The following is a 20,586-nucleotide window of genomic DNA, read 5'->3' as shown; positions in this document are numbered from 1 at the left end:
TATGAATATATATCTTTTCAGATGAGTAGATAATACTAAACTCTTTCTAAGTGACGGTTCTAGTTATATTCCTAATTTTTTTTTTTTGCTTTTCATATTCTATTTTATTTATTTTTTGCTTTTTAGAGCCGCACCCTCTGCATATGGAAGTTCCCAGGCTAGGGGTTGAATCAGAACTACAGCTGCCAGCCTACACCATAGCCGCAGCAATGCCAGATCCGAGCTGCATCTGCAACCTACACCACAGCTCACGGCAATGCTGGATCTTTAATCCACTGAATGAGGCCAGAGATTGAACTCACATCCTCACGGGTCCTAGTCAGGTTAGTTAACTGCTGAGTCACAAAGGGAACTCCCCCAAATTTTATAAGAGTTTCTCTTGTTTCATATTCTAACACTTGTCAGTCTTTTAAATTTTAGCCATTTGTGTGAGAGTGCATGGCATCTCACTGTGGTTTTAATTTCTCTTCCTCATGGTTACTAATGAAACTGAACACACTTTTGCATGTTCTTTGCATGTTTAATGGCTGTGTATCTTCTTTTGTGAAGTGCCACTTGAAATCTCGTCTATTTTTCTGTCTAGATTTCTTATTGATTTGTAAGAGCTCTTTATATATTTGGATAAGAGAATGCTGTTGGGTATATATGTGGCAAACATCTTGTTCCACTCTATGGCTTGCCTTTTCATTCACTGAATGGTATCTTTTGAGGAAGAGATGCCTAACTTTATTTATTTGTTTGTTTATTTCATTTTAATTAATTAATTAGTTAATTTATTTGGCTATGCCTGTGGCAGGCAGAAGTTTCCAGGCCAGGGATTGAACCCTCGCCACAGAGCATCTCAGGTTGCTATAGTGACAGTACTGGATCCTTAACCACAAGGGAACTTCAAGATTCTTAACTTTAATATATTCAGATTTATCAGCTGGGATTTGGAAACAATGCATCTGACAGAACAACTAGATTAAGCAGTGGAAATATAAACTTCTCAGTTTAGTAAAATAAACTTACACATGATCTCTAGCCACAGTTGCACATTCTTTCTTTGGAATGTTATTTCTGAAATGACATTTTATTTTTAAATAATTGAAAATTCCATTCCATTACAAACACAGACATACACTTACAATATTTAATTCTGCCACTTGGAAAACTAATAATAATAATTTTTTAAAAATTCTGCAAGTTTGCTGGATAGTAGGACTTGGGTATTAGCAAACTGAAAAATATAAACAACATTTTATTTTATTTTGGCACCACCAGAAGCATGTGGAAGTTCCTGGGCCAGGGACTGAACCCTCCCTCAGTTGTGGCCTGCACCATGCCGTGGCAACACTGGATCCTTAGCTCACTGCACAAGAGAACTTCCTATAAACAACATTTAAAAAAGTTTATAATCCCTTTTACAATGGCTGAAAAGTGCATATGGGCACAAGCTTTCATTATAAAATCCTGGAATTCCTCATAATCAAACAAGAAACCAGGATAGCAGTTTTTTCAATCATGGAAAATTTCAAGCATTCTAAAATGCCAATATAGTTAACACCCCCTGTACAGGATAATAAATGTTAACATCCTGAAAAAATTAAAGTTTATGCTCCTTTGTTTTCCTTTTTTCATTCCTTTCTTCTTTTTCTCATTAGGGGCAATCACAACCCAGAATTTGATGTGTATATTCCCAGTTCTTGTTTTTTATTTTTAGCACATGTTCATGTGTACATGAGCAGTACAAATGTTGCTTCATATTTTTTAAATGTATCTTATCACGCTATAGTAAATTGACATTTGTTTTTACATTTAACATAGTGTTTTTTCATCTTGATATGACATGTGCAGATATATACAGATCTAGGTTATTAGTTTCAAACAGCCGTGTGACAATTTATGGCAAACATATATTCTAAATTTATTCATTCCTCTATGTATGCTTCAATGCTGCAATAAATGCAATGCTTAGAGCAGTATCTAACATACAGTATGTCCTCAAAACATATTTAACGAATGAAATGGCATAAAATATTTTAGGCAGAATATTTTTTGCTTCAACTATCATTATTTGTCATTTAACATCCATTCTATCTCCATGCGTGGCAGGGGTCAATCTCTGAAATTTTCTAAAGCCTTTTTACCCAATCTACTGAAAAAGGCTCTGGTGCCATGCCCGTGTGGGGGCAGGGGTGGGTGGATGTAGTGTGAGTATGGAATGGATACAAAGACATCTCAAGGTCAAAATATAAGACAATGACGGTTTGGTCTGGAGTTTGGGAGGGTGGCAGCAGCGAACGCTATAAATTTGAGGGAGATCAGAGAGTTTACAAGGCAGGGCATGTCCGGTGCTACCATATTCAGATTACGAGGTAGCGGAATATAGAGGTCTTTCCGCGCGTCTTCTGAAAGATGTAATCATCAAACGCCAGACGGTTGCTATGGGAACCGGTGTGTGTGTGTGTGTGTGTGTGTGTGTGTGTGTGTGTGTGTGTGTGCGCGCGCGCGCGCGCGCGTTCGGCCAGAATTCTTGATGCACGCTTAGAATATTTCTTCTTCCGGTCGTCGGTTCTTCGCAACCACCGCCTCTCTCTTCGGTCCCCCGCCCATTCTGTGGGCTTTCATCATTCTCTTCCCATTTCGATTCTCTCCTTTCCTGTTCTAGGTGGCCATCTTGGACCATGCGTCAAGATGGCGCCCCCTGGTCCCAGAGGCAAAGCCCAGAAGCGCCAACGAGGCTGCGCGCGCACGTGCTCGGGCGCGGGAGGGTGGGACGGTGACGTCAAGACGTCGTCCCGCCCCCGGTGGTTGCTCCGCCTCCGGCTCCACTCCGCCTTCCTCTCACCGGGCGAACCCGGAAGTGGAGGAGGAGGTGCGGCGGCGGCGGTGGCAGATCGGGCAGGCGGTGGCTGAGCCGAGCCCGACAGCGTGTCTGGGGTTGGGGGCGGGGGGCGGGGCTGAGCGGCCTGGGCAGCCCGGCCTTGACGGGGCGGGGGAGGCCATGGCCTCGGCAGAGTTGCAGGGGAAGTACCAGAAGCTGGCTCAGGAGTACTCGAAGGTACCCGTCGTATGCGGGGAGTAGGGGGTCCCTGGCCCTACGGCCTCAGGTTGCCTTGGCAGCGACTTGTCAGGACAGAGGGGGACGGCGGAAGGGGCACGCGAATGCTCCCCTCCTCTTTCCTCCGCCTCCTCTGTCCTCCATTACCGTGCTTCCACCTGCAGCTCCCAGGAGATGGGGCCGGGCGGTGTCTGGGTCCGTGTGCATTTCTGCGGGAAGGCGCAGGAGTTTGATTCTTCCTTCTCACTGAACTAACGGGCTTGTACTGGGATGTCAAAATCCTGGCTTCCGTCTCTGGTGCTGGTCGGGAGGGGAAGGGAAAGGTGAGGACCACTCCTCCACTTCTGCTTCCTCAGTTTTCCCAGCCCAGTGATGGGAAAGAGCAAGCTTTTTCCCTTCCCACAGGGATGATATGAGGATAGAAATTCATCTGCCCCCGGTCAAATCAAAAATGTAAATAGAGTCATGCGCGTAAACTGATGCACCAGAGATGGGTGGTTACGAATGGATTCAGTGCTGTGGCAAGATGTTGTCTGGAAATGCTTTTGAAAGCTTTAGTGCTAGGGCTGTGTCTTTTTCTCCTTCTTTTTCACGAATCACCTGGCGTGGGACGGATTACCCAGCAGGTGCTCAATACGTGTTGAACTAAGCAAAATAGGAATCTCCCCTTTTGTCATATTTATGGCATCTGTCTTTTAAATGATGGAACCTTTTTTCTTGGAAAAGGGCGGTGCTGCTTTTCTGGATAGGGTGGTTCTGCCTCAAGCATATTCTAATGAAGTTATAAAAGCGGAATCTTACATATTTAGAAATTGATTCAGTAGTCATTGAACTTAGTTTTCAGTGATCTTGGCATTCATCGGAGCAATGGGAAGACAGCCCCCTTTTTACAATTTGGAGAAATTGAGACACGTTTTCATTTAACAAATATGCAGCAAGGTGAAATGAAATATTCTTTGAAAAATAAAACCCATGCCTAAAACATGCACACTTTAAGTCTTTCCATCATCAAATGGAAGCCTCAGATACTACACTTACTCCAACGGTGCTACCATTGGCAAAACTTCTTGCACTTCCATTTGAATGTCTTAAGAGCCTGTGGCAGGGTGTTAGTGATGGCAGGTTTTTACCCTTTGAAGGAATATATTTTCGGCCGAAAGTTTGTATGAGCATAAAGTAAGGGGACTGATTTTCTTCTCAGGAGAGAAATAAGCTCAGAAGGCAATTCCAAATGGCAAAAGAGCATTCCAGAAATATTTTGAGCCGTGACTGCATTGCTGAAATAATTGTATAGCCTCCCCAAAGTAATAAACACTTTGAAAGATTTTCTTCTTTTGGATGAGTAAGCTCTTTGGTTCTGCAAACACTTATTATGTGCTGATATGAACAGTCTTCCAGGCTCTATTGAGTGAGGCAGAATTCTGCCTTCAGGAGAACCATTTAATAGAAAGTTTAAACTTTGTGCATAATTATGATACAAGATGACAAGTATTAGTTCAGTGGGAGCACAGTAGAGATAATGGGTAAAGGTAGAAGTTACTGGTATTGGAGAGTGGGGAAGAGGGAGGAAGGGATGGATGGTGGCACTCCAGACAAAGGGGACAGTCTCTTTTGGCTGACAGGAAGGCATGTGCAAATATGGGACAGAGAATGGTGAAATATGGGTGGAGAGATAATCTGGACCCAATCATGAAGGGTTGTGGATGTCAAATAAGACATTTGGACTTTATCTTTGAGTAATGGAGAGTCATTAAAGGCTTTCAGAGAGGAGAAGGACATTGCTTTTAGGAAGAACACTGGAGCTGTGTGGAGGATGGACTCAGATAGGGAAAGACTGGTGAAAAGGAGACTAGAGTATAGGCTCTTAGAATAATTTAGGAGAGAGTGTGTAGGATTAAATAAAATCAGTGATGGTTGAGATAAAAACAGGGTCTTAGATTTAGGAATCATGATTTAAAAGTATGGTTTAGCTTACCTCTCTTGAGTGCCTGCTTTGCACACGGCATCCTTGTGTCTCATTCATTCTGTGGGACATGGTGAGCGAGGGAAGACTGGGTTGACCCTAAGGTAGACCCGTGGACTGCTCTGAGGGAACACCACTGCTACCGGCAGAGGAGGATGGGCAGGAAGGTTTGGAGGGAAGAGTGTATTAAAGGTTAGATGCAATCATAGTATTTATGTTGGAAGGCGCATTGAAGCTATTTTATTCACATAGTAGCTTGAGGTGATGTTGGAGTGATTACTGAAAATTTCTAGTGGAGAGGGACTGGCTAAAAGGACAAAGGCCGGAGCTTTTGGAATAATTCCCATGAAGACAATTGTTGAACTTCAAGAGTTAATCACTTTAGGTGGATTCCTCAGGGACACCTGTTGGAAGGATGTGACAGTAGGAGGAAATGCTGAGGAAACTTTAGGAGGTCTGCCAGACTTGAGGTTATCTCCTCTGTTGGGCCAGGCCATTCTTCATCCTTTTAATTTCAATGTGATGGAAATTTCAGAACAGGAAAACAGGGATTGATCAGAAGGTTTCATATGTTTTTCATTCCCTGTCAACTCTAGTGCAGAGCAATTTCTAGATAATATCTATGCTGCCTTCAACCCTGTGCCTGTGGGAAGGGTTTTCTTTCTTTCTTTCTTTCTTTTTTTTAAGCTTCCCTAGTGCAGAAATTGAGGGCTGATGTTGAAATTCAGTTACATTGTTCTTTTTCCTTATTTAGGATACAAAGAAAAAAGATTTCCTTTTAATCTGCAGAAGGAGGCCTCTGAATTAAGAGAGCAACAAGCATGATCCCTAAACCAAGGATACCTGCAAAATCTCCTCATTCCTATTTATGTATTTGTTTATTTATTTATTCTTATTTCTATTTAATGCAGATCTTGGCCTGCATTCTAGGAAGGGGCCTATTTCTTCCTTATTAACTTCTGCCCTCATCTTTCTTCCTCCTGAGAAAGAAAAAAAACAGTCAGAGGAGCTCCCATTAAAGAGATGGAGAGTTTCATTAGATGAAAGGTGAATTATGGAGGCTGAAGCAGATGAGAATTTCCGAGGCAGACAGATTGCTAAAACATAAAGTGTTATGCAAAGGTCAGTAAAAGTGGAAATTAAGACCTTAGTGGTTTGGACAATTAGGAAATCAATGGAGGCTTTTAAAATTTCCGGTTTGGGAGTTCCCTGGTAGCATAGTGGTTAGGGCTCAGTGCTTTCACCATTTTGGCATAGGTTCAGTCCCTGGTCTGGGAAATGAGATCCCACATCAAGCCACTACATGCTGCAGCCACACACAAAAATTTTTTTTTCTGGTCTAACAGAGTTTGAGGGAGGGGAAAGGTGTGTAGAGGCTGGTCTTTGGAGATTTATGAAGTTAATAGGTAATAGGTGGAGGCTGCCTTTCTGAGATGCGAGGGCTCAAGGCCTCACCTTTACTATGCTGTAGATTAAGAATCAAAGACTGTTTCTTGCTTGGTATTTCTTCCACGGCATGGTCTGCTTCTGATGTTCTGGTATGTCTTCTTCCTCTTCCTTTTTTTTTTTTTTTTGTCTTTTTAGAGCATTTGGAAGTTCCCAGGCTAGGGGTAGAATCAGAGCTATAGCTGCTGGCCACAGCCATAGCAGCCACAGCAACATGGGATCTGAGCCATATCTGCGACCTACATCACAGCTCATGGCAACGCGGGATCCTTAACCCACTGAACAAGGCCAGGGATAGAACCCATGTGGGTATTTGTTGGGTTCCCACTGAGCCATGATGGGAACTCCATGCTCTGGTATATCTTCTGAAGTTCTGGAGAAGAGAGGCTGAAAACATGCAGTCCTGGCTCATTTGATTTCAGCCACTTGCTCTGCTCAGGCTATGGAACTCTTGACGGGTACCATGTTAGTGTGTAAACAAGTTTCAAGTTTTAACTGTCTTTCCAATGTTCGTGTTACTCTGGGTCAGTGGTTCTCAAAGTGTAGCCCCTGGGTGAGCATCATCAGCATCTGGGAATGGGTTAGAAATACAAATTCTTGGGTCTGCCCCAGACTTACTGAATCTAAAACTGGTTGTCAGACCCAGCAGTCTGTGTTGTAAACAAACCTCCCCAGTGATTTGGATGCATACCAGAGTTTGAGAACCATTGCTCAAGAAATGGTATCAGTATAGTAGCTCTTACTCAGATAACCTTTTTAAAGCTCCTTTCAAGGCAATAAAAACTAATGGGAAAGCTAAACATCCATTATTTCTCTAACACTTTACTTTGTAATTGATGTTCCTTTTCCTTTGGAAATGTTTTAAGCTTACTAAAAAGTTACTTAGAGCTACTCTTTTTGGGAAAGGGTGGGTATGTTTGCTTTTCAGAGAGCAAAGCTTGGCTGAATCTGATTGATCACCCTCTCTTGCAAGATAAATAGACTCAGGTGCTAGATTGGATTAAAACTGAGCATCAGGTTTTTTAACCCTAATGTGTAGGATTCACTACTGAAGGTGTATTGGAAAACAGCCTTGTGTTTAGCGCTGTCCAATGGAACTTTCCATGAGAATGAAAGCGTTCTGCATCTTTACTATCCAGTATGGTGACCACTAGCATGTAGAGTACTTGAGCACCTGAGATGTGGCAAGTTCAATTGAGGAACTGAAGTTTGGATTTTATTTAAGTAATTTAAGTTTTAATAGGCAGATATATAGCTATTGGCTACTCTGTTGAACTGTGCTATCTTAGTCCCTAGATCAGTGCATCAGAAATGCAAATGTCTGTGTGACTAACCTGAAGACCTTGTTAAACTGCAGATTCTAATTCAGTATTCCTGGGGTGGGGCCTGAGATTTTGCTCCTAGGTGATGCTGCCCTGGTTCCCAGACCATGCTTTGAGTAGCAAAGCCTTTGAAAGGCAAGGGGGTGTCCTACTCTTCTCTGATTCAGCTGTACTGCTGGCCAGTCACTGATGAGGCAGGCTAGGCTGCAGGGTTGGGGGAGGGGGTTTTGTCCTAATTTCCCTACAGGGGAGCAGGAGCTAGAGAAAGGAGCTAGCGAAAGGGTTTCGTCTGAGGGCAGGTCTGAAAGAAGGCTTTCTTCCAACTCAGTGACACAACGACCCCAGCCATTAGTACATAGTATGTAGCCTACCATTACTTTATCCTTTTTCAGGGTGAGAGGAGCAAGTTAGCAGACAGAAAGACTAAGCGGTATTCTCAGCACCGTAGGATACCTGAAATCTTAGAATTGGGAGTTTTTGAGGGATCATCCAGGACAGAGATAATGAAGCTGGGGTCTGCAGATGACTTAAGTATTCTGAAGCTGGGAATCAGGGATGGGCTTCAGGTTGTCTGTTGCACGTGTTCCTTTGTAAAGGAGAAAAGCTATATGTCTTAAGATTTGTTTTATAGGGTTGTAAAATGTGTAAATGTCAAAGTGTCCATTATATGAAAGCAGCTATATAAGAATTCTCATACTTATGTTGTTGAAGACTGTTGAGGATTAGGCAAGAAAATGCGTTTAGATGATTCATCTCTTCTTCCACAAACCCATCTAGCAGTTTGTGATTGAAGGTGCGAAAATCTCCGGTCTTGGGCTGATTATCCTATTGCAGATGGGCAAGGTGGCACGAGAGCCATCATAGTGGGCTCACCACCACTCTCTCTGTCCTTGGAGAAACAGCTTTGTGATAAGTCTGACTGAGAATGGGCTGTTCCAGAACCAAAGTTACGTGGAGTAGTCTGGACACTGGTTATTAGAGAGGTAGACTCAGGGCTTTTGAGGATGCTTGGTGTCTTTTGGGACGAGGAGGTTCAAATCATTTGGAAGAAGGCTTAGAGAGGGACTATTAAAGTAATGATGTTCTCTAATAGTTGTATAATGTCTTCCATTTAAACATCTTTTACTTACAGCACTTACTTTTATTAATCAATTAAAAATTTATCCAGTCCCTTTTCTATCCATAGCATTGATCTTTCCTTGTAGGCAGGAGACACAGAGAAGTATACTGTAGTCTCTACCACGAGGGACAGTTTTAACTGGGAGATGGGACATGAGTATAGAACTAATACATAAGTTAGCAAACATAAAACTTACTATTTTAAAAAATAAATGAAAACTGAACAGTTTAATGTGTTGTCTTGTTACCTGTAAGTGCCTGAAGATCTGAGGGCAAGCTCACTGTGGACCATAGAGGGATTGGTAGAGAATGGTTGGGAAAAATTGATGGAGGAAGTAGGACCAGAATAGCTAGTAGGCTGTCTAAGAACAGTTGGGATCTGGTTGGTCAAAATGAGGAAAGGCTGTGTTTTTAGAGCAAAGGTAAAGCTAATGAAAAGATAATAAGACAATGAAAAATGAGATTTGAAAGGACTAAGAGGGTTTCTGAATTGGGATTCAGAGGACCGTTTCTCTACTGAATGGAACAGGAGTGCATGGCACAGCTGCTGGAAATAGGCTATATCATCTTCCGAAGAGTTTTCAGCCCTAATGGATACTTCAGGGCAGTTGTTTCTCAGTTTTATCCACATCCACTGGCGTCTCCACACTGGTCTCCTAGAAGCATGTGTGACTATCTGGTGATCTTGTAACTGTTTCTAAAACAGAAACACTGCATTTGCCTCCCCACTATGGTGAATGTTGGTGAGGAGAAAGATAAGATTCTAAAAGACCAGGCTGGTCACAGCGTATTACAGCTGACAAGCTGCTGGTCAGTAACGCAGAGATGTAGCAGTGGTGATGTTGAAGTACAGGCAGACCCAAATGCCAAGTGTAATGAACATGGCAATGGAGCAGGATGGGCTTATCCTTTTCTACCTACCAAATAACAGAAAGGAATTTGAGATAAATATTTCTAAAAGCTGTAATTTTTTGTTGAATGTTTCCTTTGAAACTGTTTGAATTATTGTCATTTAGCAAACTCTTTTCCAAGGGAAATTCCACATCATTTTTCATTACAATCATATTAAATTCCAAACAGGAGTAATTTGACAGTTTTTGCTTTTTTGCACAAAATAGGCTCTTCTGTTTGTTTTAAGTAGCTTTTAAGTTGCCTTAAAAACTAAAGGTGAGGTTTTGTTGTTTTGAAATTAATGTAGTTCTGTGGATTTTAAACTTGAAAATTATCAGTTCAACAGATTTTAAGTTTCATCCTTAGTCCTTGAAGCAGTCTTAGGAGCTTCTAAATGTCACACAAAGAAGACATGTAAGGGATAATAGATCAGAGTTAGTACAGGGGTAGGAAATGAAACCCAAAGACTAAAGTAGTATTGCTGTCCTTTGGCTATATGGGTTTGAAAGTATTGAATTCTGTTAACTACGTGTCACATTATCCAAGAGTATGTTGATATTACTTAAAAGGTAAAATACTACATGGTGGAAGTCCACATTGAAGTGGTATTTATTTCTCTCTTCAGAACTTGAAGAGCAGAGTGGAAAGAGCCTAATAGTAAATATTTTAGGCTTGGGGCCATATAGTTTCTGTTGTATCTACTCATTGTAGATCAAAAGCAACCATAGACAATTCATAAATATTAAGTGTGGCTACGTTCCAATAAAACTTCAAAATAGGTAGCAGGCCAATTTGGCCCATGGGTCTTAGTTTTTCTAGAGAATTTAATGTCTATATTATTATTTTTTAAATCAGAAAGTGGTAGCATTGCTAATTATCTTTTCCCTTTTAAATTGTGAACTATTTGAAAACAGGGACTTTTTATGTTTTTCTCTCCCCTGCATCACTTAGTACAGTGCCTTATACCAGGCAAACTATAATAAAAGGGATCTGTTGTCCCTTTGATTTTGCTCAATTAGTAAGAGCTCTCTTTTCATTTGTGGAGCAGTTTATATTTTTAAAAAATGCTTCGACATAATTTTCTTATCTGGTTCTCACAATAACTTAAGAGAGATGAAGATAGGGTATGTGTATTAGTTCATTTTATAGGCCATGTAATTGAGGCTCAGAAAGGTTGAATGAGGAATTGCGTCAGTGGCACAACAGGATCAGCAACATCTCTGCAGCACCAGGATGAAGATTCGATCCGGGCCTGGTACAGTGGGTTAAAAGGATCCGGTGTTGCCCCAGCTGTGGAGTAAGTTGCAGCAATGGCTCATAGTCATCCCTGGCCTGGGAACTCCATATAACTGCAGGGCAGCCGAAAAAGAAAACTAAAACAAACAAACAAAAAGGTTAAATGAATTTCCTAAGTTTATATTGTCTAGGAAATGAGAGAAAGATTTGGGCCTTCTTTCTATTGTGGTAGTGAAATGTTATCTTTAACTTTCTAAAAATAGAAGTGGCTTATCTTTTTAGTCTGTCTTGTTCAAACTGAATATCCTGCAGTATTCCTGCTTTTCCTCTCAGAATCTTGGTTAAATTTTTTTCTTTGGTGTCATATACTCAGTTTAGGATTGAATATTCAAATATTCCTAGTCTTTTGGCACAGAAAAGGGTCATTGCTCTTCTCAGGAGATAGATGTGAGCTATGCAGAATTTGAAGTAGATTTTTTTTTTTTTTTTTTTTTTAAGCTCATAGATAAAATCATCCTGTTCGCTTAGTTTCTCAGAGAAGAACTTGGTCTCAGAGAAGAATCGTAGTCTCTCATGGTCTGTGTATTGAGCTTTCAGAATAGTGTAATCCTTTTGCTTCAGCTGTGCTAGGCTGGTATATATATTTATATTCACATGCTCTGTGTTATGCTTATTGATAACTACAGAAGGGGATTACTGCAGATTTATCTTTCAGAACCCTGCTAGTGGTGGCTATATAGATATATACATAAGTAAAAATTCATCAAAGCTGTATAAACTTTTCTTGGCCACTCCCACAGCATGTGGAAGTTCCCAGGCCAGGGATTGAGCCCTCACCATGGCAGTGACAAGGCTGGATCCTTAAACTGCTGAGCCATCAGGGAACTCAGAAGCTGTATAATTTTTGATTTGTTTATTTAAAATAAAGTAATACCTCAATTAAAAACAAATTAACTACACAAGAAAAAGCCCGAATCCTATCTCTCTTTTTTTTTTTAATCTTTTTAGGGCCACACCTGCGGCACATGGGGGTTCCCGGCTAGGGGTTGAATGGGAGCTGTAGCTGCTGGCCTACACCACAACCACAGCAACGCAGGTTCCAAGCCGCATCTGTGACCGACACCACAGCTCACAGCAAACGCAGGATCCTTAACCCACTGAACAAGGCCAGGGATAGAACCTGTGTCCTCATGATTCTGGTCAGATTAATTGCTGCTGAGCCATGATGGGAACTCCAAGTCCTTCCTCTTTAAAGGCTTCTTCTGCCTCTCCAGCCCACTGCTTTTCTCATTTATATGCAGTTTTTTAAAATAGTAGCCAATATTATCTAATGGCATTACGCCTCTGGAGGCAAAACTGCTAGTGTCTGAATCTAAGCTTTGCCACTGAACTCTGTACCTCAGTTTGCTCATCTGTGAAGTTAAGATAATTATATTGCCATTTCATAGGGCTGTAAGGAGTAATGGAGTGATATATGTGAAGTACCTAGGACAGTGCTTGGTATATTTTATTCAAATGCCAGCTGCTATTATTATTAATTTCTAAGTTGATCTTGCTTCTTAGTTGCTTTTGTACACTGCTTCAGCTACTGCCTGATAATGAGTCTTCCATTCCTGAGGCTATTGTGGATGGTGATATGTGCATGACTAATATTAGGCATAGTGTCCTGCTGAGTATGTTGATGCCCCATACTTTGATTGTCTATAGAATTCTTATTCCATGGTTAGTCCAGTTGTATGTATTTCACAGATGAATGGTATGTCTGAGTTTGAAGCAAGATAGCATACTTGGTACCCTATTATTATATTAGTTTTCTTTAGGGAAATAGAAGGAACTGTGTATGGAAAGTCGAGAGACCTGGGTTTTAGTCTCAGTTTTGCATGGATTAGTTTTGCATCATTGGGCAGCTCAACCTCTGTGTCCTTATTTGTAAAATGGCAGAATGAAGGGGAGTTCGCTTCGTGGCTCAGCAGTTAACAACCAGATTAGGATCCATGAGGATTCTGGTTTGATCTCTGGCCTCGCTCAGTGGGTTAAGGATCCAGCATTGCCGTGAGCTGTGGTGTAGGTCGCAGAGGAGGCTTGGGTCCTGAGTTGCTATGGCTGCGAGCTAGGCCAGCAGCTACAGCTCGGATTCGACCCCTAGCCTGGGAACCTCCATATGCCATGGATGTCGGCCTAAAAAGGGGAAAAAAAAAAAAAAAAAGAAAAAAGGGCAGAATGATAATCTCTACTGTCCTCTTCTGGGCTAATATTTTTATTCTCATGTTTATGCGAGAAGATAGAGTGTATTGATTCCTATAAAATAATGTTAAGTGATTTCCTTGCTGTAAGTGATTATACTGTATTAAAAATTAATCATTATTTTCTCTGTTTCTAGCTTCGTGCTCAGAATCAGGTCTTGAAGAAAGGTGTTGTTGATGAACAAGCGAATTCTGCTGCTTTGAAGGTATGCAACGAGGTTATTTGTGTTGTGAGGGCTAGATTAGTGTTTGATGAGGCTCATAGCAGGGAATTCACTTGGTTTTCTGTGTTAAAGTCCCAACTCTGACACTGATTCACTAGGGATAAGGGAGGGTAATAGAGTTTTTTTTCTGTTCAACTTTCCTACTTATTTGGGTATGAATGTGATATGCTTTGGTTTCCTTAGCTTGAAATTACAAAAATGTATTTTTGGACTGTATGTAATGCATTTCTCTCATACCTAGCTTCTCTCATAGCTAAATTCATCAGGATAAATGGGGCTTCTTATCTGTCTTCATCTGAGAGCTCTCTAAGGGGGGCTATGTCATGTTCATATTTATATTCCCAGCTTTCAGCAGATGGTCATCCCCTAATAAATGGATTTGGAAGTGTGAATCATTTAGTCTATTAATCTTGCTTTGGGGTTGAGCTGTTTAATAGTAATAGCCTGTGTTAATCAGGATTGTTTGAGTGATACATTTTATTATCAGCACCTTTGTTAACTGAAGGGAGAAATATGATGGCAGATGAAGGAATTTGGTTCTACCTTATTTTAATAGGCATGTAATAAATATTGTCTAGTGATATTTTTAATTGGAGAAATTAATTCTAGGATATGGGTTTCTTCTTGGCCAAGTTTCAGTTAAATATACTTCCTGCCTCATTCTTTTGCTCTCTCCCGTGCTTGCTCTTTAGAGAAAAGAGATTAAGATTCCCTTTTCTCTTATGTCTTTCTGGCTAGTCCCAAACCAGTGACATATCCTAGGCAGTTCCACTCAGGTAACCAAGACCCAGAGATATGTCCTTTTATTTAGCTGATGCTGGACCTTACACTAGAGAAATCTGTCACTTGAGAGTGAGCCCCCCTCAGGTGCTGTTCCATAGACTCAGGGTTGAGATGGTTACGAACACCTTACCCATACTTCCCAAGCTCTCTGTGCCCAAGCTGAGATTAATAGAAATAAACTTTATAGTCAGGATTAAAAAAAATTTTTTTTATTATAGTTGATAATAAATTATTATAAAAATTATAAATTATTATAAAATTGTTAGAATTTTTTTTATTATAGTGTTCTGTCAATTTCTTCTGTACGGCAAACTGACCCAATTACACATATGTATACCTTCTTTTTCTCATATTATGTTCTATCATGTTCTATTACAAGTGACTGGATATAGTTACCTGTGCTGTACAGCAGGACCTAATTTCTTTTTTCTTTTCTTTCTTTCTTTTTTTTTTTTTTGTCTTTTTAGGGCTGGCCCACGGCATAGGGAGGTTCCCAGGCTAGGAGTCGATCAGAGCTGTAGCCACTGGCCTCTACCACAACCACAGTTGCACCAGATCTGAGCTGCGTCTCACAGCTCATAGCAACGCCAGATCCTTAATCCACTGATCAAGGCCAGGGATTGAACCTGTGTCCTCATAGATTCATTTCCACTGAGCCATGACAGGAACTCCAGACCTCATTTCTTTTTTTTTTTTCCTGTCTTTTTTAGGGTCACACCCATGTCATGTGAAGGTTCCAAGGCTAGGGGTCAAATTGGAGCTGCAGCCGCTGGCCTAGGCCACAGCTACAGCAGTGCCACACCCAAGCTTTGTCTGAGACCCATACCAGAGATCGAACCCCCACCCTCATGGGTACTAGTGGGGTTTATTAACCACTGAGCTACAATAGGAACTCCCAGACCTCATTTCTTATCTATTCTAAATATAGTAGTTTGCATCCACTAACCCCAAACTCCCAGTCCATCCCACTCCTTCCCTTTCCCTCTTGGCAACCACAAGTCTGTTCTCCAAGTCCATGAGTTTGTTTCTGTTCTGTAGATAGGTTCATTTGTGCCATATTTTAGTTTCCAAGTGTAAGTGATATCATATGGTATTTGTCTTTCTGAATTACTTCACTTAGTATGACAGTCTCTAGTTCCATCTATGTTGCTGCAAATGGCAATATTTTTTCTTTTTTATGGCTGAGTAGTATTCCATTGTGTATACGTACCACACCTTCTTAATCTATTCATCTGTCAGTGGACGTTTAAGTTGTTTCCATGTCTTGGCTATTGTGAATAGTGCTGCAATGAACATGCAGGTGAATGTATCTTTTTGAATGAAATTTTTTTTTTGGATATATGCCCAGGAGTGGGATTGCTGGGTCATATAGTAGTTCTATATTTAGTTTTATAAGTACCTCCATATTGTTTTCCATAGTGGTTGTACCAATTTACATTCCTACCAACAGTGTAGGAGGGTTCACTTTTCTCCACAGCTTCTCCAGCATTTGTTATTTGTAGACTTATTAATGATAGCCATGTTGACTGGTGTGAGGTGGTACCTCATTGTAGTTTTGATTTGCATTTCTCTAAGAATTAGTGATGTTGAGCATTTTTTCCTGTGCCTCTTGGCCATCCATGTGTCTTCTTTGGAGAAATGTCTATTTAGGTCTTCTGCCCATTTTTTAATTGTTTTTTTTTGCCATTGAGTTACATGAGTTGTTTGTATATTTTGGAGATTAAGCCCTTGCTGGTTGCATTGTTTGCAACTATTTTCTCCCATTCTGCAGGTTGTCTTTTTTTTTTTTTTAATGGTTTCCTTTGCTGTACAAAGCTTGTCAGTTTGATTAGGTCCCATTGGTTTAGTTTTGTTTCTATTTCTATTGCTTTGGGAGACTATGTTAGCTAGGATTTGTTAGCCAAGTTATTATTTTGCCTAAATCACTGAAGAGATGGTCATTATCCCTCCTCATGATATTTAAAGCCTGTCACTGGGAAAATTATTTCCTAGCTTGTAGCCCACTCTGGTGTTTGCCAGCATAACTATTGCTGTGATGTTTAACTCTGTGATAGTGGTCATGGTGGCAACGGTGGTGGTGGTGACAGCAGGCTCTACTTATTAAGCATTCACTGTGTGTCAGGTATTGTGCTAAGCACATTATATACATTATCTCAGTTTTCACAACTCTGTGAGGTCAGATGCCACTGTTGTCATCCTTATTACAGAAACTAGGGTTTACAGAGAGGTTGGGGTGGATGTCTTCTGAAATTAAAATTAATGATCCGTTATTGGAGTTGGAACTTTAGTCACCTAGTGATTAATTATAAGGATATAAAGAAGTTACTTTCTGTTTTATTATTCATTGTATTAAGTTAACAGTACCTACCTACTTAACTTACTGTCAGTTTGTCAGTTTTGCTCAATGGGAATGTTGGGATGTTACAGTAGGCATTTGATTATACTGGGTTTGCCTCTTCAGTGAGTTGTTAGATACAGTAAGCATTCATTGATTTGGGTTTCTCTAATTTGGAATACGTAATTTGGACATGGTCTGAGCCTAAGTTTACTGTTGAACTTCAAGTGAAAATTAAGGGCTTACTCAACAAACAACAGAAAAAATGTGTTTCTCTTTAATGGAAACATATTCTATCCCTCTAGACATGCAGATAATGTCAGTCAGTAGCTTGCAGACACTAGCCTCTGGTTTTTTAGGTTGCTGTTTCAGTATGTTTGAATTCCCTGCTCATTCAAACTTGACTTCTTAGCTTTATAATGGTTTTTCAGTGAAAAGTCATAATTTCAGTACACGGTAATATGTGGCCATCTGTGTTTGAGTCATTGAGCACAAAGTTGTAAGAACGTCATAAGGAAAATATAACTGGAATAACATTTTTTTTTTTGAAATAGTAAAACTAAGTATTTCTGTAGTTTCACATTTTCTTACCCCATCATGGTATAAATAGTACAGAGAATGGTCGGTAGAAGATATGTTGTTTAGATTTAGATTTGGTTTTTATTTTCACTTTAAAGTGAACTGAGGTAGGACATCATCTGAAAATATTCTGTGTTAGGATAATACTGATTTTTGTTTTTGACAAATCAGAATAATTTAAGGTAAATTTGAGTGTATTGAAAAGACTTCATTTTGACTGACTTATGTTCAAGGAGGATTTACAGAAAAAAGTGAATACAGATATGTTTCTTCCATTCTTGCTTACTGAAGGGCATCATCAGTAAGTCTGAGGTTCTCTTTAAAATTGCAGGTTTATAAAATTGTAGCCTCAGGCTTTGTATCTCCTCACCGCCAGAGGATACATGTATAACAACATTATAACAACACATAGTTGTGGATATTTTACTTTACGTTAATGACTGTTACTTTAGTATATATACTCTTTTCGTTTTATTTTTAAATTTGCTTGGTTTGGCCAGAAAGTGATTTTGTCACAAAACAGAGCTAAAAACATAGGAACTGGAATGATAAACATACAACTTGAATTCCCTAAAGCAAGAGGTTTTGATTATATTTTGGTGAAACAACACTAATTGTTCTTCATTATTTTTAAACTTTAAGGCTAAATTACAAGGAATGCTCTGTGTTCACTTTGATGTAGGAACAACTGAAAATGAAGGATCAATCCCTGAGGAAGCTGCAGCAGGAAATGGATAGTTTGACATTCCGAAATCTGCAGCTTGCCAAGAGGGTAGAGCTACTTCAGGATGAACTGGCTTTAAGTGAACCCCGAGGCAAGAAAAACAAGGTAGGTCAAGTAAAAGCAAGTTAGTGTGACATTGTTATCAGATACAGATATCTCCAGGCCATCTGGTTTTAACAGAAGACTTCACCTTCAAATACTCTAAAGTTCCATTATTACCTCTGGATATTGGGTCAAGAAAGCAGACATTTATTACTAATATATACTAAGTATTAGAGGCATTTTCCTATGAAGGTGAGTTTTCAAGAATTTACTAGGAGCCAGCCATGCTCATAATTGATGGAGTGGCTGAGAAAAGTGAATGAAGTATCTCGTATTGGTCAAAATTATTGATATATTTTAGTTATACCACGTTGCCATTAACCGGAGGTAGGGCAGGTAAAATGAGAAGCATTGTCAAAATGTAACTGCTGTCTGTGAAAGTAGCAGGTGAAGTACTCAAACTATTAGGCTTGTAGGTTTGCTGCAGATGGATTGTCTTGGTGTTTTTTCTTAAGAGTTCACTTTGGTATTCTTGTCTTGAGATGTAAATATAAAATTTTTCCCTTATAGTTTTATACAGGGAAGCAAGATTCTGACTGCTCGAATATAGATGATCTGGTACTTTTGATCATTCTGTGGTTTAAAGGCTGCTTCTTTTTTAAGTGCAGGAGCTAGTGATCGAGTCTTTAAAAGTCTTGTGTGTTTGTAGAAAACATCCCCACAGATGTGTGGACTGAGGCAATGATAACAGAATGGTTGGAGGGCAGAAGGCCGGCAGTAACTCTGAAGCAGCTCGGTATGGAAGGAGGAGTGCGGGCTTTGGAGTTGAGCCCAGACTTGAATTCTCTGTCTGCCGTTTATAGTTCTATTTCTCGAGGCATGTTTTTTAGCCTTGCAACCTCACTTCTGGGGAAGAAACTCTCAGGTGTGTTGTCAGGATTAAATGGGATCATGTAAAAGTGCCTAGGACTGTATCTGCCATACGATGGGCAGTCAACACATTTATGTGTTAGTACATTTCTCTGTGCATCTCCCCTATTTGGAAGAATTCTCTAGAGTGGTAATTTTCAAATAAATGGGGAACAGAGAGGGCAAAACAGATACGTATAGAATCACATGGGAAACTTTAACAAGATACACACACTGTGGAAATTGTGAAAGACCATTGGGGAGGGGCTTGCCACGTGTACTTCAAGCATGCTCTCCGGGTTAGTGAGATCCTCTCCCAGGACTGTTTTAGCAGAGATTTGGGTGTAATGTTTCTGAATTAATTGTAAAGAAAGCTTTCCAAATTAGGAAGTATTAAGGACCCAGACTATGTCACTCAGCAGTGTTCCTTGTGCATGCATACCTCTTGAGTTCTCATTTAATTTGTATTTATTTATTTATTTTTGCATAGCTGCTCCATTTTCAAAGGGCTTTCTAATCACTGGCTCATGTTGGATCAGTAAGTGACTTCATTTTAAGTGAGGAGTGAAGCACAAGAAAGGCAGAGGAGGGTGGTGACAGATGTCTGAACACAGTTTCATTGTTAGGCTGTCCCTTGAATAGTCTCACTTCTCTGTGTGTATTCCATGAAAACAGATATTCATTATCGGCGCTTAAATAGTGCTATTCTATGTAGAAAAAGTTAATATTGGTAAAAAGGCAAAAGGGAGATATTTTTCATAATCTTTGAGCCTTTTCCTTCTGTTTATTTATAATAACTTTATCTTATATTGTTATGTATTTTATTTTATTTCGTTTCATTTTATTTATTTTTTAATTTATTTTTATTTTATTTTTTGTCTTTTTGCCTTTTCTAGGGCCGCTCTCACGGCATATGGAGATTCCCAGGCTAGGGGGTCTAACTGGAGCTGTAGATGCCGGCCTACGGTGGAGCCACAGCAACTCGGGATCTGAGCCATGTCTGAAACCTACACCACATCTCACGGCAACGCCGGATCCTTAACCCACTGAGCAAGGCCAGGGGTCAAACCCGAAACCTCATGGTTCCTAGTCAGATTTGCTAACCACTGAGCCACGACGGGAACTCCTGTTATGTTTTTTGAATTAGAAGTTTATGTGAACCTTTGTATAAACTTATTTTTGTGAGTGCTTTTAATGTCTTAAAGGAGTTTAACAACCCAGACTAATGAAATTGCTAAAAACTGTCATTTCCCAACCCACAAGAGCAATTGAAATGATATTTATTAGCATATTTATATTGTTAGCTTTCTGGGTTTGCTCTGTCTTCCAGCAGAACTGCTCCTGTATTCATCTGCAAAGAATAGTGAGCCTTGTATGTTCTTTCTCTCTTTGTTAAGCTTTCCAGCTCATTGCAGTATTTGCAGTTCCAATGTGTGTCTCATAGGAAAAGTTAAATGATGGACTGTATACCTTTTGCAGGATTGTTTGAGAATGGTGAACACGTAGAAGAGACAAGCTTCTAAGGTGATAGAGAATCTGTGTACCTTAGGATGTTTCTCTAAAGGATGAAAGTTATGTGGACATAACTTATTCTTTCCATCAGAAAAGTGGAGAATCTTCTCAGTTGAGTCAAGAGCAGAAGAGTGTCTTTGATGAAGACCTTCAAAAGAAGATAGAAGAGAATGAACGGTTGCATATACAAGTGAGAAATCTTTCCAGTTTCCCAT

At 40.1% G+C, this 20,586-nt stretch overlaps 1 protein-coding gene across 2 annotated transcripts in view; it reads left to right on the top strand.

Moving 5' to 3' along the window:
• PPP1R21 (protein phosphatase 1 regulatory subunit 21) overlaps window positions 2,849–20,586 on the top strand; it is a 71,718-nt gene continuing 53,980 nt past the window's right edge. Inside the window, exons 1-4 of one of the 2 annotated variants that reach the window (XM_003125155.6) lie at window positions 2,849–3,043; window positions 13,401–13,469; window positions 17,867–18,013; window positions 20,463–20,561. In XM_003125155.6, the coding sequence (XP_003125203.2) occupies window positions 2,987–3,043; window positions 13,401–13,469; window positions 17,867–18,013; window positions 20,463–20,561 (372 nt within the window). In that variant the 5' untranslated portion in view covers window positions 2,849–2,986. Of the gene's footprint in view, window positions 3,044–13,400; window positions 13,470–17,866; window positions 18,014–20,338; window positions 20,562–20,586 lie in introns of both variants that reach the window. The other variant, XM_005655227.3, reaches the window with a different exon arrangement.

Source organism: Sus scrofa, chromosome 3 (assembly GCF_000003025.6).
Source record: "Sus scrofa isolate TJ Tabasco breed Duroc chromosome 3, Sscrofa11.1, whole genome shotgun sequence".
NCBI lineage: Eukaryota > Metazoa > Chordata > Mammalia > Artiodactyla > Suidae > Sus > Sus scrofa.
Note: the sequence above shows the minus strand (reverse complement) of the source record. Positions and strands in the feature narration are given on the sequence as shown.